At 37.5% G+C, this 17,352-nt stretch overlaps 2 protein-coding genes across 2 annotated transcripts; one reads left to right on the top strand and one right to left on the bottom strand.

Annotated features, from left to right (window-relative positions):
• Positions 1–2,312: 2,312 nt before the first annotated feature.
• On the bottom strand, positions 2,313–5,589 carry LOC121897323 (charged multivesicular body protein 4b-like). The gene is made up of 5 exons (XM_042411730.1): positions 5,280–5,589; positions 3,319–3,415; positions 2,957–3,074; positions 2,693–2,819; positions 2,313–2,473 (listed from the first exon to the last, which is right to left on the bottom strand). Exons 1-5 carry the CDS (start codon positions 5,458–5,460, stop codon positions 2,403–2,405), a joined length of 594 nt encoding a protein of 197 aa, XP_042267664.1. The 5' UTR covers positions 5,461–5,589; the 3' UTR covers positions 2,313–2,402.
• Positions 5,590–7,290: 1,701 nt separating this feature from the next.
• Positions 7,291–17,142, top strand: chmp1a (charged multivesicular body protein 1A). The gene is made up of 7 exons (XM_042412881.1): positions 7,291–7,467; positions 9,127–9,146; positions 9,246–9,323; positions 11,109–11,255; positions 11,484–11,612; positions 11,785–11,978; positions 15,323–17,142. Exons 1-7 carry the CDS (start codon positions 7,461–7,463, stop codon positions 15,342–15,344), a joined length of 597 nt encoding a protein of 198 aa, XP_042268815.1. The 5' UTR covers positions 7,291–7,460; the 3' UTR covers positions 15,345–17,142.
• The last annotated feature ends 210 nt before the right edge of the window (positions 17,143–17,352 follow it).

The raw sequence follows: 17,352 nt of genomic DNA, 5'->3' as shown, positions 1-17,352 counted from the left end.
GCAGCAGCACATTTTAAATTGGATTGTGCTAATTTCTTAAGAGTGTTAGGCCTATGTGTACATAATACTAATACTTTATAATACTACATGGAACAACAATGATTACCGTTAAGGATGAACAACAGCTGTTATATCTTATCACTTATAATTAGCTGTTTCTAGGAAAGACTACGGGCCTTTCCATACTGTTAAACACAATAAAAATCGTGGTACATGGTTTATACTAATGTTAATGAGCATTAATTCCACCAAAATAAAAGCAGGTTGTCATCTGGACCTTGTGCTACCACATTAGTATACTGCCAATGCTCTCCAACCTTGATTTGATAGCTCATGCCTTGCTAATGAAAGTATTTATGGACGGTATGAAAATTATTGGGCTGGGGAGGAGTGCTGAATCTTATATTTGGTTTTGTAAAAGTATAACCCTCCCTAGCCTTATTTATATTTTTCATTGGACCCTCCCCTTGACATTGAAAATTGATGCAACACTCCTCAAGACCTCAAAACAATAGTTATGGCGAACATACCTAAGAGGTGAAAATACAGCTACTCTCTAATTTCAAATACGGTGCTGCTAAACAAATAGCTTTATACTATACAGCTGATAGCGAAAAGAAATACACCTAAAACTTCAAAAGTTAATACGTGGCACGTCAGTATACACAAACATATCCTCAACTACAGTCCATGTATAGATATACATTCCCTGCACATTAGGACAAACAAAACCAGAAATATCCATCATCTGTTTCTGATGTGGCAGAAATCACAGGTCTACCAAATATGTAACAATGTAAGTGGTGTGTTTCATTTTTTCTACGAAGATCATTGAGGTCCTTTATGTTTCATTCTTACCTGTTTCTTCCTTTTGGCTTGCTCCAGACCCCATTAGGCTTCAGTCAGCTATTATACAGTCCATACATGTCCGCATTCATGGGGTTCACATTTTGGTCAGTCCATGCTACAGCACAGGAGCAGTCTGCATGAGCTAGTGCTATTTCTGTGCTGACCGCTTTTGCCAATCCTCCTCTCCCTCACTGTCTGGGTGACGGACACTAATCCTGTTCGGTTCACAGCAGTTGTAAGAGATACAGGATTTAAATTCCGGATAACTAGTATAAACACTTTGTTTTAATAGGAAAAAACTAATTACTGTAAACAGTATGTTGGCAGTTCAGGGGTAATCACATGATAACCTCTGAACTGGAACACAAAGACACAATATACCGGGAGATTTTTCTATTTTTATTCTATTTCTGTTTTTACAGATTTATCCATGAGCATAATTTCCTGAAATTAAATATGTTGACAATGGAGGATAAAATTAGCAACTGTGTCAAATGTCTTTAAAATTTGACTTGCAGTTTAATCTGTTAAATTCATTCAGATTGATTGTTGCTAAACTATCAGGAGCTTCAAAGATCTTTTAATAACATTTAGACATTGGTGTCGATTGATGCTGCACACAAAATTTGGGGATGACTGTAATAATAGTCTAGGAGGAGTTAGCAAAAATACATTTTTCCCAAAGACTAAGTTGAACAAGCTGATTGTTCCCTGAAGTGTGTTCCCCTGAACAAGCACAGGAAACACACAGGAGCTAAACCTTAGCTATAGTTTCACTGTGTTTTCTCTACGCAGTCTGACTGACCTTATACAGTACACCACATAGGTATTACAATAGTAAATTGTATAGTTTGACAAATATACGTTATGCCCCAGAAGTAATCACAGAGGTCAAAGCAGTGAATGCTATTGGGTACTAGAACTTTGTGCACGGAGCTCTAATGCTCATGTTGTACTTTGACTAGTCAAGCATTTCTTGTATAAATCATTGTCTCCTGCTGGATGCCATTATTAGGTAATAGTTTATTTTTGTAACATCAAACAATTTGAGTCAAAAACTCTTAGAAGGACCCTGACAGCCAACAGGATGAAGGTCAACAGTGTTTGACAAAACCTCGAGAGGACCTCGCAGCTACAGCAAAGATCATATATATGTAAAAAAAAAAAAAAAAAACATTTTGTAGTAATACACCAAATAATAAAAGCCACTGGTGAGGTCACATACAAAAAGTACAGCTAAACAGGTGAGTCAGGGACAGATCTGTGATGATTTAGCATCATGAAAATCTCCTGTCATTAAGTGATGTTAATAATGTCCTAATTATAGTGTTATACTAATAATAATAATACTGTATTACAGAGCTCATATTACTGTCTATAAAAGCCTATACATTACATTAAGTGCTTTCACTCACTGCTGGGGTCTGTGAATCTGAGCGGTAGAGAGAAGACAAACACCAACATTCATGAACAGGTCCCTATTGTTACGTTTATTCCATCTTGGCCACTCCTCTTCTCTCTCTAACACCAGTGTGATGTGGCCAACGATGTGTTTACAAGGGTTCATTAGCCCAGCGCCGCAGACGGTCTAAAGCATCCTCAATCTCGTCCTCCTCCGTCATGGCTTTGGAGGAGAAAAGACAAAACTCTGTGAGACATTTGCATGGGTTGGTAGATACTATATCATGGCATTTTTAGCTTCTATCACCAGCTTTTTAAGTTGTTCCTGCTAACATGTGAAGCTGCCCTCTGCAAAACATGTGCTTGTCATCAGCTGTGAGCAGTCCACTGCTTTATTAACTATGTTAACCCAACTGTTTACTTTGTACCAGATGGTTCTTACCAGGTTGGGAAGGTGATGCTGTGGACGACACTTTGGGACAAGAGAGCTGCTCGTTCATTCTGTCCGTCTCAAAGACGCTCTCATCCAGACTCCTCTCCAGCCTCTCCAGCTCTGCTTGCAGCTCATCCTGAAGAAGACACGCACACAGCAACAGGACTGTAGATTTGACCAAGGACACCAAAAGTAATATGGTTGAGATCTAGATTTTGTAGTCACCCCTTTTCAAACTGTGACAAACCATGAAAAGCATTACTGTCATTGTACCTCATCAAACTCCACTCCAAAGCTCGCAGATGTGTAGAGGGTGTCTGACATGTCTTGAGTCCCTTCATGCTCCTCTGTGATGTCCTTGATCAGGTCATTCACCTTGTTGAGAATATCCCTGAAACACCAGCCAGGAGAGTGATCAGCTTAAAACACAATAAAGAGGATCTTATAACATTTGCTGTGAGCTGCATTCAAACTAATGATATCATATGACATCCACACACATTTACTTAGCTCAGTCAGAATGCATCATTACAACTTGTATCCAAAAATATATGCTTTTTATTATCTATAATAATCTCTGAATTCAAGTTTGTATTCTACTACATTTCCTTCATTTAGTCATTTTGAGCTCTTACATGTGTTCATGAGCCGACCTCATGGCCTTGACAGCACAGTCAATGTACTTGACATGTTTCTCATACCTCTTCTTTTTTCTCAGGGCCTGCAGAGCCACTGGGAGGAGAACATGGTGTGAGTAGGAACGTGTACTTCATTCAACAGAGTGAAAACAAAGCAAAACCAGCAACGTCACAATGGTCACAGCCACTTGTTCAGACAGACAGCATCATATCCGACTAACTCCATCTGTTTACCATCACATGGGTTAAGTAATAAGCCCAACACAGTCAATAAACCCTACAACACTGAGAGGACTTAACCTTTAGTGACCTTTCAGCTTCTAGGAGTAAGATGCAATAGCAATGGAGTAATTACAAGTAACTGTTAAGAAATGTTAGCAACCTGATACCTGAGCATGGTTTTCTTCTCTCATTGTAGTGTAATACGGTATTAAAGGAATGTACTTTATATCTAGTTTGTTTAATTCATATAAACAAAAATATAAAAATGACACGTCACGGGAGACGCCTCTCTACAATCTGAATTCTGAGTGTGACATTTACGCTCTATATAATGCTTTAAAAAACAATGGAATTAATGCACATGCAGTATTTCTGCTGAAAATCCTTCAATGCAAGTGTTTATGAGAACCTACGGTGGCCGTGACACTCATGAAAAACGTGAAAGGCCCTCTCTAGAGCCAGTGTTCGGTTTGTCTGCTCTGAGCTACTGTAGAAAAATGGCGGTGCAACATAGCAGGCTCCGTAGAAGAGGACCTGCTCCTATGTAGATACAAAGGGATCATTCTAAGGTAACGAAAACAAAATGATTCTTATTTTCATGTGATTACACATTAATTACACATACTTATGAATATTATATCATATTTCTGCCAAGTTTGTCCCACTAGATGCCACTAAATTCTACACACTGGACCTTTAATGGACAAATATGAGAGTGGTATCAGTTTTCTGATCTAACTCTCGGCAAGAGAGTGAATAAATGTTGAACTATTCCTTTAACATAAGTTTCCTATTGCCGGACTTATGACTATAGACACATTTTACAGCAGACATTTTGACTTGTCATAGCAGGAAAAAAATAGGTGTAACTAATAACATTAATGATGGTTTAGCTCCATTAAGAGTAACAGTGAGCCTTCATGCACACTACTAAAACCATGGAACTGGCTCAAGTCAATAGGATGAAGTTGTTATTAATGTGTACAGTTGGGGGATATGATGATATACATCCTGTATACAGTGAGACGATATAAATTTGTCAACTCTCAGATATTTTTCTATTTATACTGTGGTATCTCTCCCTTTCACATCTCTAAATGTATTAGACAAATAAATTCACACAATGTTGTACATCAGTGAGCAAGACTCATTTCAGGCAATATTGAATTTTTATCAACTGTCACTTATGTCTGTTTGTTTTATCCATACACAGTTTTTCAATTGATTTTCCAGAAAATGTACTATACCACAATATACAGCATATTGATATTTATAAAAAAAAAACAACAACAACATATACTGAGATAGAGGGTTTCATCCAAATTACCCATTAAGACCAAAACTTCAAATTTGGCCTCAGAAGACATTCAAAGAGGTACTAAGTGTTTTTTCTAGCTTTCTTTATATATATGTATATATGTATATATATATATATATATATATATATATATATATATATATATATATATATATATATATATATATATATATATATATTTAACCATCATGTATCACCTCTTTGTGTTGGAAGTCATAAATGTGTTTTTAACACGTGCTACCTCTAATTAACGTTACTGCTAATAAGTTTGTGTTTAGCCTTAACTGGTCAGTTAGCAGTTAGCTAACGTGCTAAATTAATAGATTGTTAGCTAGTTGACTGGGCTACCTTACTTATATAATTAACGCTATATTTATGTTTTAATGAATTATTCAACACTTAACTTTGTTTATCCCACCTCTTCTGTTTTTTCTGCTGTTTTTCTTGGCGAACAGCAGCTCCTGGTCAATCTTTTTCTTCAGAAACTCTTTCTTCTTCATTAGCAGCTCCTCTGTCTCTGGGAGTTTCTCTGTCTCCTCTTGTTTGCAGTTCTTCGTGACCTTTTCTCCTCCACTGAACATCTTAACAAACAAAGACATGTTTGTGATGCCAGTTAGAACACAAACTCAGTGACTGAGACAGGCTCTGAGTTATAGTGTAGTTTTAAATTTCCTGACAAGACACAGCTGCCTGTAACCTGGTGACTAATTTCAAAACTAAATAAGAGTGCAGTGAGACCACCTGACCATCCTGTAATCACACATCATTTAATATGTTTTATAATACTTTGTCGTGGAAAGGCTGCTGTAAACTATTTAAACATTATTAAAAGCAAGCCTTACTTTTAATTATATCTATATTAATATAATTGTATTAATATAGTATAGTATATATTAATATAATTATATTAATATTAGTAAAAGCATTCTAATATTAAAATATATCCATATTATACTACTATGAATATAATTGCTCAACAATATGATGTAATATTAATATACATATTAAGAACTTTCAAACACAAAAAACACTATATGTTTAATGCTACCAGGCAAATTTAAAAATAAAAAAGACAGAATTTAGTTTTTTAGTTTTTTTAAATTGACTGGAATGAAAAAAGAAATTGAAAAAATATTTTAAAAAATAGCAATGTAATGATTACATACAGGTAAGATAAAGTGAGTTAACCCTGAGACTATTTTAATTATGCTTTTTGCTACAGTGGACATTATGTTGACGTGACCCTTTAAGAAAGAACTGGTTTAATTGAACGTAATTTAATTAATTTTATTCTGTTTTAGGTGCCAGGGTTAATTACTAACAATCTATTGTTGGCAATGCAATATAATATGTACACTCAGCGGCCACTTTTAGTACAGGGTTAGGCCCCGTTTTGCCTTCAGAAATGCCTCAATTTATCTTTGTGGCATAGATTCAACAAGATACTGAAAACATTCCTCAAAGATTTTGGTCCATATCGACATGATAGCATCATGCAGTTGCTGCAGATTTGTCGGCTGCACATCCATGATGCAAATCTCCTGTTCCACCACATCCCAAAGGTGCTCTACTGGGTTAAGAGCTGATGACTGTGGAGCCTATTAGAAAGAAACTAGTTTGAGATGATTTGAGCTTTGTGACATGACGCGTAGCATAGCTCCTCTGGCAAGACTCCTCTTTCCTCACTCCTCTCTCCTCCAGATGCATTTTAGGATTTGAGACCATGGATGTTTTATAAGAGCTCTTATAATAATTTTGGTGAGCCTGTGCAAATTGTAGCCTCAATTTCCTGTTCTTAGCTGACAGGACTGGCACCGGGTGAGGTCCTCTCCTGCTGTAGCCCATCAGCTTCAAGGTTCGACGTGTTGTTTGTTAAGAGATGCTCTTCTGCATACCTCAGTTGTAACAAGTGGTTATTTGAGTTACTGTTGCCTTTCTATCAGCTCAAATCAGCCTGGCTATTCTCCTCTGATCTCTGCCATCAACAAGGCATTTTCACCCAGAGAACTGCCGCTCACCGGATATTTTCTATTTTTCGGACCATTCTCTGAAAACCGTAGAGATGGCTGTGAGGGAAGATCCTAGTAGATCAGCAGTTTCTGAGATATTCAAACCAGCCATTCTGGCACCAACAACCATGCCACGTTTATAGTCACTTCAATCATCTTTCTTCCCCATTCTGATGCTTGGTTTGAACTTCAGCACATCGTTTTGACCAAGCCTACATACCTAAATGCATTGAGTTGCTGCCATGTGATTGGATTAGATATGTGCGTTAACGACCAGTTAAACAGGTGTACCTAATAAAGTGGCAGGTGCGTGTAAATGGAATTAAAATTGACAAAGGATACAACTAACTTTACCTTCGTGAGAAAATAGTTAGTAATAGTAATCGACAGTAGATGGCGGTGTTGCAGCTGCAGCGGGAGGCAACAAACGAAGAAAGACCCGAGGAAGAAGAATCCTGGTCACGTGACTACTTGTGGATCAGGAAGTGCGGTGTCAGATTCACGGTTTGATCAAAACAAATCAAGGCTTGCTTATTGGGGAGCTCAGAATTATCTTTTCCCTGATCAACTGGAATCATAAACGTGAAGACATGGATGGTAAGTCGTGATTTAACAACTAGACAGTCCCTTTTTGTAGCTACCCCGCCTTTCTAATGCCAGACAGCTAACGTTAGCTGGTTAGCTCGGTTAGCGTTACTCACTGTATTACTTAAGTTACATATTAGTCAACCAAGCGGTAGCTGTTAAACCTGTTTTGACTTTCAGTTCATTCGTTTATGGTATCTAACAGCTAGCTGGAGTTGCCATAAAAATTGTCCTTTTGTTTGATTTAAAATCTTGTCTTTACGCTGCCCGACACTGAGTCTTTCCAGGCAACTGACTGTTGCATTTGCAATGTCTCACCTTATTCAAAACTTAATTAGTGTCGCCTCGACACATGTAGACATATTTAACCCAAACTCCTCCCTAGGTTTGCCTAAAGCCTTTTAGCTGAAACACACAGTAGCTTTTAGCAACAGGGTGAGACATTCACTATATCATTCCAGTTAGTATTTACTGCCCACCAATATTTCTTTGCTGTCTGTTCTTATTTTTTTGTTTTGTTTTGTTGGTATATTGTTTTGTATTTCACGGTATTTGCCCTCTTTATGGCTTCATGGTACAGCAGTTTCTACTGCTTCAGGCTGGTAGTCCTCAGGTTGTAGTCCTTAAATTAATATGTGTGCAGTGTAGAGCTGCAACGATTAATCGATTAGGTGCTAACTATCAAATTAATTGCAAACTCTTTTGATAATAGATTAATCATCTTGAGTCAGACAAAAAATTCCAAATTCTTTGAGTCCAGCTTCTTAAATGTGACTATTTCTGTTTCTTTATTCTTCTATCACACTAAACTGAATATCTTTGGCTTGTGGATAAAATAAAACAGGACATTTTAAGATGTCACCTTGGGCTTTGGGACACAGTGATCGACATCTTTCACCATTTTTGACATTTTATGTACCACACAACTCATTGATTAGTCGAGAAAATAAGTAACTTATTAATCAATAATGAACATAATCGTTATTTGCAGCCCTAGTGTAGTTTTTGTAACACAATGCACATGAGAAACAATCAGGTCAAAGGCTCACATGAACCATCAGTGCGGTCCCACCAAGGTGTAGACCATAAACAACTCTGTTGTGACCACTAATCAAGAGGCCATGGCCTCAGTGTGGACAACAGCTGAACTCAAGAATGATTTTTTTTTCCTTTTCCAATTCTTTCATTTGAAGGGTTAGAGACTTGAAACGGTGAAAGTATCCCGTATTTCACAAGAACAAAGCAAAAATAAGAGAAAAGTCACAACAATAACTGAACCTGTAACTGAAATTTGATATTTTGTCCTAGATGTTTGAAGATCTATATAATCACTTTACTTGTTAATATTTGTGTCTATATATATATATATATATATATATATATATACACACATATATAATTGTGTATGTATTGAGATTTATTCTTTAGATAATATTATAAACAAGTTTTTTTTTAGACTACTGCTATAAACATGCATGATGTCAGGAAAGCTCTGAATCTGTTTGTCAGTAATTTCAAAGATCAAAAAGTCAATGTTGCAGTATATAATGTTTCCTGACAGTGTATGTGTAATTTATAGTTGGTATATTGTTATGTTATAGACAGTCCATTGTTCAATTTATATAACATACACTCCATATTCCTAAATCTGTCTCTCCTATCTCTCCACAGAAACGCTTTTCCAGCTAAAGGTATGTATCTACTGAAAGGTTAAATTAGTTTAATCTTGATATAACTTGTAAAAATGGATTATTATTAATTTCTTGAACATCATTCTCTTTGGTTCATAGTTCACCTCTAAGCAGCTTGAGAGACTGGCCAAAAAGGCAGAGAAGGAGTCTGAAAAGGAGCAGGCCAAGGTCAAGAAGGTGAGAAAACAGAACCAAATCAAAGCCTCAGTTATCTGGCTAGTGCTTTCATGTCATGTTTTCTAATGATGTCATGAGTTTTGGGGGGGGGGTTTAAATATTGAAAGTGCATAAATGAGGAGAGATGAAAAAGTAAATGTGTGGACAAGAGGGTGTTTTTTTTACAAAGTAGTTTAACCAGCAGTACCCTCTTGTTCAGGTATCTGCTCTGTGTTTAGCGCAGATGAACAATGTAAAACATCCAGATGGTTCTCATCTACATTGTTGACATCTATCTGTCATCTTCTTTCTTTCTGTTTTATCAGATGAAGTAGAACACTGTGTTATGTGATCTCTGCAGTAGGCCTGTAGGGGTGGTGATCATGTTTGGGTGTGGCTGGTTGGGGTTGTGCTTGTAACTCTTTTCGCTAGTCTTAGCTGGTCACTGTCATTTATTTATGAATAAATAAGTGATGATTTATAGAAATCACATTATGTCATTGAGCAGTAGATTATCTCTGCCCATTCTCTGACACTTGCAGTTGCACACATTATTCAGCAGGGGGCGTTATAGTTACAGGAGTGCCTTGGTGCTTGGTAGTTGAGTGAAATTGATGTGTCACTATTTCCATAGTGACAAAATGTTTATAGAGGAAATATGCTTTTGTCATACAGGTATTGGGTATCTCTGTTCCTTTTTTTAATCACATGGAGGTTATCGAAGAGATATGTAGATGACCAGATGACTTGTCTCATGGAACAATGGGGTTATAACATAGCCTACCCTCATTATCTCAATGGCCAGAGATATTTCCCTGTTGAGTCATGATAGTCTTCACTTCTCATATCCTGTCTGCTCGCATGCAGCTCGCATGCATTTGAAATGAGAAGGAATGGAAGTATTTTCTGTTGCTGTTTGTTTTTATTACTGTTGAAAAGATTCTGATTATTAATGAGCTGCAATGAGCTCCACACATTGAAATTATTAGAAAAGAAAGAAAGAAAAATAAACTATGAGATTAACTTTGCGTGTGAATTTAAACAAACATGAATAAAGCCAGATATGTAACTGTAATGAAATTAGTAACACATACAGGACTTTACCACCATGTGTTAAAAACTAGTTAGCAAGAGAAGTCTAAATATTTTTGCCTAAAAGAATGGATAAACAGTATAAATATGCCCTATTTATACTATTTATCCACAAGTATAAATGACTAAATATGAATAAAATAGATAGTTATCTTAAAAGTTGGGAATAAATGGTTTAAAGAGATAATAAAAAGTAATGGACAAATGGTTGAAGTCACACTAGATAGCTAAAACTACTAAAAGTCAGTAGTATCAAACAAATTACATTTTCAAATCTAAATAACAAAATGATTGATTTAATTATTAAATTTGGTTAGTTGATGTCAGTTGTTAGTCATTTATTAAGAACGGATACTAAACATTTACTGGAGGCAGTTTCATCAATGCAAAGAGTTGATTTATTTGAAAACATCACTTTGGGAACTTTATTTGTCACTATTTTGACAGTTTAGAGACTGAAGTAACTGAAATGTCGTTGTATGAATCTATATTGCAAATATTCATTAGTTTCAGCTCTAGTCAGCTTCATTTATAAAGTGACATCCAGGCTCATGTACAGTGTTGACACTGAAGATAAGGATTGTGATTTTACATGTCAGTCTTGACTTGTATACACATGAACACACACATGGATGGTTATATTCATAGTTGAAATCAAAGTTGAATTGCAGATGTAGTTTTTGAGCGTTAACTGTCATTTTGTCTCATCACCAGGCTCTGCAACAGAAAAATGTGGAATGTGCCAGAGTTTATGCTGAGAACTCCATCCGGAAAAAAAATGAGGGTCTGAACTGGCTGCGCATGGCGTCTCGAGTCGACGCGGTGGCCTCTAAAGTCCAGACTGCTGTCACGATGAAGGGAGTAAGTTACTGCGTTTAGTCTGCTCACTAGTACATGCTGCCTCTTATTACATACATCTCTTTATCCAAAGGTTTATTGAGTCTGCTGGATTATAAAGCAGCTATCTTCATATTCCTTTATCACTTCATTTCTTCTATTTTGATAAGCTTGTAAGACAGGTAGATGGCATTTTTTGTCTTTCCAGAATGACACAGATACATTATATATTATTATATCTTTTTCCCCCAGGTGACCAAAAACATGGGCCAGGTGACCAAGGCCCTGGACAAAGCTCTGAACTCCATGGACCTCCAAAAGGTCTCTGCTGTCATGGATAAGTTTGAAACCCAAGTCCAGAACCTCGATGTGCACACCTCAGTAAGTGGCTGCGGACTATGTGCATTCATATTTGTTTATGTGTTTTTATACAGTGTGCTCATATTCTGTTGTAGATCTAATGAGGACTTGACAAGTCTCATCTGAATTAAAGTCTTTTAGCTTTTATTCCTGTTCGGTCCTACCTCAGTTGTCTCTCTCTCACTAACACCAGGTGATGGAGGACTCCATGAGCTCTGCAATGACACTGACCACGCCTCAGGAGCAGGTGGATGACCTGATCCACCAAATAGCAGATGAGAGCGGCCTGGAGGTGATGGACCAGCTCAGCCAGTTGCCTGCAGGAGCTACTTCAGTGGGCGCAGAGAGCTCACGCAACCAGGAGAAGGAAGACCAGCTTTCTAGACGGTACGGACCAGTGTTGGTACCAGTTATTCTGTGAGAGATACATATACCAGGGTGACGCAACATCTGTGTATCTGTCTTGTGTTTCCCTTTGCAAGACATTGAATCTCCCTGCTCTTTACCTGATAAAACTCAAGTCATTCCCTGGCAGGCTAACAAGTAGCACATGAACAGGCAGCACTGTAATTAGAGTAGAGCATGAGATCAGTAAATAAGGTTGCACAGCAAGCTACTGCCCCCACACACAGGACACGACTGTTGTGGTTGCAAAGTCATGAGTGAATAAGAAAGATACACCACCTTCAGCTCAAATAGAGAAACTCAAAGACAGAAAAGGGATTTTTCAGAGTGATGTGAGTTACATGAGTCAAAGGGACTGCGGTTTGGAAAGTAGACACTGGTTTGTCATGTTGTAATAGTGAAGAATACTTTTCACCAGCTTTAAGTTTTAAGTTTAACTGCCATCATTCATTAAGGTTTAAGTCAGAAAATAACACTGGAAAAAGAATTTGACAAATTTTTCAATTAAATCAACCAAACAATTAGTCGAACACATCTGTTAATTAAATTATTTGTTGACCAAGAATTTGAGTAATTACTTCAATCAATCAATTATTTGATTATATTTATCCTTTTGACTGGCACTGAAACTGTAGACTGATGGATTAGTTGGCCAACAGATAATTAATTAATTAATTAATTACTATGTTATTAGGACTGCAATTAAGGATTATCTTTATTATCCATTAATCTGATGATTATTTTCTCTGTTCTGTCTGTAAACTGTCTGAAAATAATGAAAAATAAGCATTCAAATTTCTTAGAACCCACGCTGATGTCTTCAGATGTCTCGTTTTGTCTGATCAACAGATCAAAATCATCTCTATCATGTATGACACATAAAAGCTTTAAATCCTTACATTTGACGACATTTCCTTAAAAAAATGATTAAACCGATTATTTGATTATCAAAATAGTTGCCAATTAATTGTCTGTTGATCGATTAATCGACTAATCATTGTAGCTCAAATTTTGATTATCTTTATTGTTTAAGTCAATGATCAAAGAAAGATGTTTAACATTCACTGGTTCCAACTTCTCAAATGTGAGGATTTGCTGCTTTTTATATGGTAGTAAATTGCATATGTTATGGTTTTGGACTGTCGGTTGCACAAAACAAGCAATTTGAAGATGTTACCCACTGAGGGCTCTGGGAAAATGTGATGGTCATTTTTTATGATTTTCTGACATTTTATATACCAAGAATTGAATCTGTAAAATCAACAACAGATTAATTGAGGGGAAAAAATGAATTATCGTCATCCCTATTTTTGACTATATCACAAAGTCCAGGAGGACCAGCTTGGTACTGTGTAGTGCTTTGTTGTCTGTTGTGCTGGTGGTGGTGGTCTTTCTATCTAATCAGTAGCTATTTCTGGAAAACATAATTAGGTCACAACACAAGGACCAGCTTTCACACGCCAATCTGTCAGTTCCTCATTTAGCAGGTGTGAAAATATGGAGCTGTTGTCATCTCATTATCGACAGGCAGGATATCATGTAACTAGGATGAAAGGGTTTGTGCTCTCCTCATATTGAAGCAGGCCAACGACTCTAATGACTGTCGTTATAACAGCCAGGACAACTCCGACTGTCATTTACACTTGGCCTCAGGTGACTCCAATGTCTCTAACGACTCTAACGATGGTCGTTAGAACAGCGATGAGCACTAACGAACCAATTGGTATTGATGACTTTGATAACGACCCCACAGAGGTTAAATACCTGGGACTCCCCACCAATCAGTTAGACCTGAAGAAGCGTCTTGGATGAGAGGCGAAACGTCTTCATGTATCTACAACCAAGAAATCCAGTTGCCCTCGATTCAACCCTACTTAGATAAAGCTGGATGACTGAGAATCTTCAGACATCAAGCAGGCTGACAGCTTGAAGGTCTGCTGCAGTGAATCTAATTAAGTCAACAGAAGCTCACTGTAGATGTATAATCTGTTTTCTGATGTTATTATTTATCTGCTTAAAAAGCAACTAACAGTCGCTGTAAATGTTTTTGATGTCCTCCAGTGGTTTCACTTCTCACTTTGCTGCAGTGATGTAGGAGTGTACTCCTGGGTGTGTCGGTACATTTTGTTGTCACTGTTGGGTGTGTGCTGTTGGGTTAGCCTGGTTCCAGACCTCTTAGTCATTGTTCACCTCTCTTGTTCAGCTTTTCAAATAAGTTGAAAGTATAAGACTGTGCAGGTAGAATTAACTACATCTCTCAAGGTTTATTTCGGCAAGAAACGTCCAATTACAGAGCTGAAAATTCTGAACGATTCAGAAATTATGTTGAATTCATGAAACAAGTGGTCATAAGATAAACCTATTGGATTGTTGCATTATTTGGGAGAGTCCCATGTTTCTATGTTAAGTAGTATTGAAAATATTGTTAAAACAAAAGTCCAAAAGTTAAAATGGGAATAAACACTTTGGGAACCAGCAGCCCCTCCCAAATCAACTCTATTGACCAATCAGAGCTTTGTAGGCATCTACCAAGCCACATATATGAAAAATAGTGACAGACAAATGGTGACAAGTGTGAATGAGATTGATGCAGCTGTACGAGTTGTTGTATGTCAACTTTAAGAAATGGAATGGATGGATTAGGGCAAAACAAAACAAAAACCCGACCTCACCCACCATCAGTGACGGTGGGTCTAGTCAGAGGTGTACCACACCCAAAACTTTCAACCAGAGAGGGCAGGGCAACAATGCTTTTCAGCCTGGTGTTAAGCTACTTTTTAAAGCACCTATGTGTAAAATTTTTATGTGATTTTCACACCTTTAAAACTATTCTGCGGGTGTAAGTTTGGAGAAAACGAAGAAGAAAATTGAAATTCATTGCTGTCAGCCTCAGTGTCTTTCTCTATACCACCACTAGGAGTCACCAAAGTTATACATTTTAAAATCTAAACACAGGGGCTTTAAACTGTTTTGTGACCTCTTCCCTTCTACCAAGCCTGTTTTTGTTATGATGTCCACTGCCTAGAAAACCCAACTATTTTTTCATTAATTCATCAAACTGTATATGGTCTTCTGATACTTACAATAACAACAAACCCTACAGAACCTATTGTACCGCAGTATTTTCCTGTTATGTGCACCAGCAGTAGAATTTCCTGTTTCTCCTTTGTTGACAACAAGAGAGAAACAGGTTTCTTTTGTTGTTGGTTCACAGCACTGACCGCTAGGAAATGTTATTCAGTGCAGTGCACCTTTTTTAAAGGCTTTTATCTCATTTTCACAGCTCCAAACAATTAAAATTCTCCCGCATTTTTCATACGTTGCAGGTTGGCTGCCCTGCGGAACTGAGAGCTCCTCCAGGAGAGGTGATGGAGCTTACATCTGCATGGAAGCAGACGAGCTGGATGACGGCGACAGGAGCTGCGTGTGTTTCTATTGAACTGTTCCTACCGGGAGGACTTAATGAGCCTATTGATTACCATCCCCCTGCTCTATAAATATACACACACACACACACATACACACACCGGCTAGAAATATCTCTTGAGAAGGCCACAAATCTCTCTCTGGTTCACCTTCCCACTTCGATCCATCTCTACTCCCGTTTCTATCCTCCCCTCTAATTCCCTGTTGTATCTCATTTTACCTTTTTGGTTTTTTTCTTCCATTTCTCCACCACCGTCTCCTCTTTCTGTGGCTATACCCTCCAGATCTCTGATCACATGCTCCTTGGATGTAGTCTTTGTACAAAAAGAAACACATTTTACAAACTGTATAATGATGAAAATGAAAAAGTTAAGTTTTAATACGCAGTTATAGTTATTATAAGGGAGTTGGGCATCCCTGGCTCTTACTATGGGCAGGGTGGGATAAAGACGTATGTTTTTAATTTTTTCGGGCTCTTGTGTGTTATGGGTCAGAAATGGACGATTCTGTTTGGAGGAAGGAGCCAGATACATTTGATGGGAAACAAATGTCAATTTTTACACACCATCGTGTGACAATTGTCAATTTCTTTGAGTTCAAAATAGACAGTGACACTAACAGACACAGTCTCCTTCCCTCATCAGATTCATCCAGGTTACATCCTCTTCATGACATCAATACAACGCTGTATACAACGAAGGACAATCCTCAACTTTTTGTTTCTCAGTGTCAAAATGAATTGTTTGTTTTATTTACTGTTTTGTTGTTGATTATTATTCATGCCTGTATTCAGAATTCTTGCTTTGAACGCCTTATTCGGGATGCAGGTGCTTGCATAGGTGCTTCCCCCACCAGTGCCTGAAGAACAGTAGTTTAGAGAGCGAACAGCCACAAACCGAAGCTGAACTCCACAGACATTAGTCAGAACAAGGAATTTTCCGTTCCTCCCCCTGCCAGACGAGACTCAAATGTTTTTGTCACTGTCTTGCCAACCACACTTCAGCGCTGACTTTGAGTACCAGCTCTGGTTGTCGTAGCGGTCATAGGTGGGCATTTGTTACCTTGTTGTTGCCTGATCTCTTTTTGGTTTTGGGTTTTAATTTTAAGGTGTAGAAGCTCTCCCAAGCAACATTTGAAGCCTCACTCAGATTTTTTTTTAGAAGCTTCTCTGGGTCAAAATAAGACATCATCATATTCACCAGTCTCAGTCACATTCTGAATAATTTCAGTAGTAAAGAGCATGGATGTACATGCTAGAATTTTTCTTAACAAATTGACAAGAATCACTTGCTACTCTTAATATATCTTGTAAGGTTTGGCAAACGCAGGAGTTGTGCTGGAAGATGGTTCACATCAAGAGAAGGTGATATTTAAAGACAATATTAAAATGTCCAATGTAATTGAAAGAATGTTGTTGTTTTTTTAAGTAAGAAGATCTTTTTCACATCTTTCTTTTGGAGCCCTACATTCACTTGCCTGTTGAGTGGTTTGACTGGTTTTGATGTTTCCTTCTTTAATGGTTCGGTGTAGAAAGAAGGCAGGCAGAGAAGCCAGACCTCAGCCTCCGACAGAGCAGCGTCACCCTCGTGGATGTTTCCATTTTTTTGTCCATTTTAACACAGGGCGGGTTTATTTATACTTAAGCTTCCGCAGACTTTGCAGCACTTTTTGTTTTGTATATTTATCTTGTGAAAATAAAATCGTGCCCTCTGATGCAGTCTTTCATTTGACATGAGTGGTTTGTGTTTTGAGAGCAGGCAGACATTTAAACACATGTGTTTATGCTCTATGTATGTATGTATGTATGATGTTTTAGGTCAAATTTCAAGCAACAGTAGATGGCACAAAAAGCATGAAGACAAAGACACAGTAGTGAGGACACAAACATTACTTGAAATGAAATCTACTTCCTTTTCGTAGATTTCTCCTG

Source organism: Thunnus maccoyii, chromosome 5, assembly GCF_910596095.1.
Source record: "Thunnus maccoyii chromosome 5, fThuMac1.1, whole genome shotgun sequence".
NCBI classification, from domain to species: domain Eukaryota; kingdom Metazoa; phylum Chordata; class Actinopteri; order Scombriformes; family Scombridae; genus Thunnus; species Thunnus maccoyii.
This window is presented reverse-complemented; position numbering and strand designations above follow the sequence as displayed.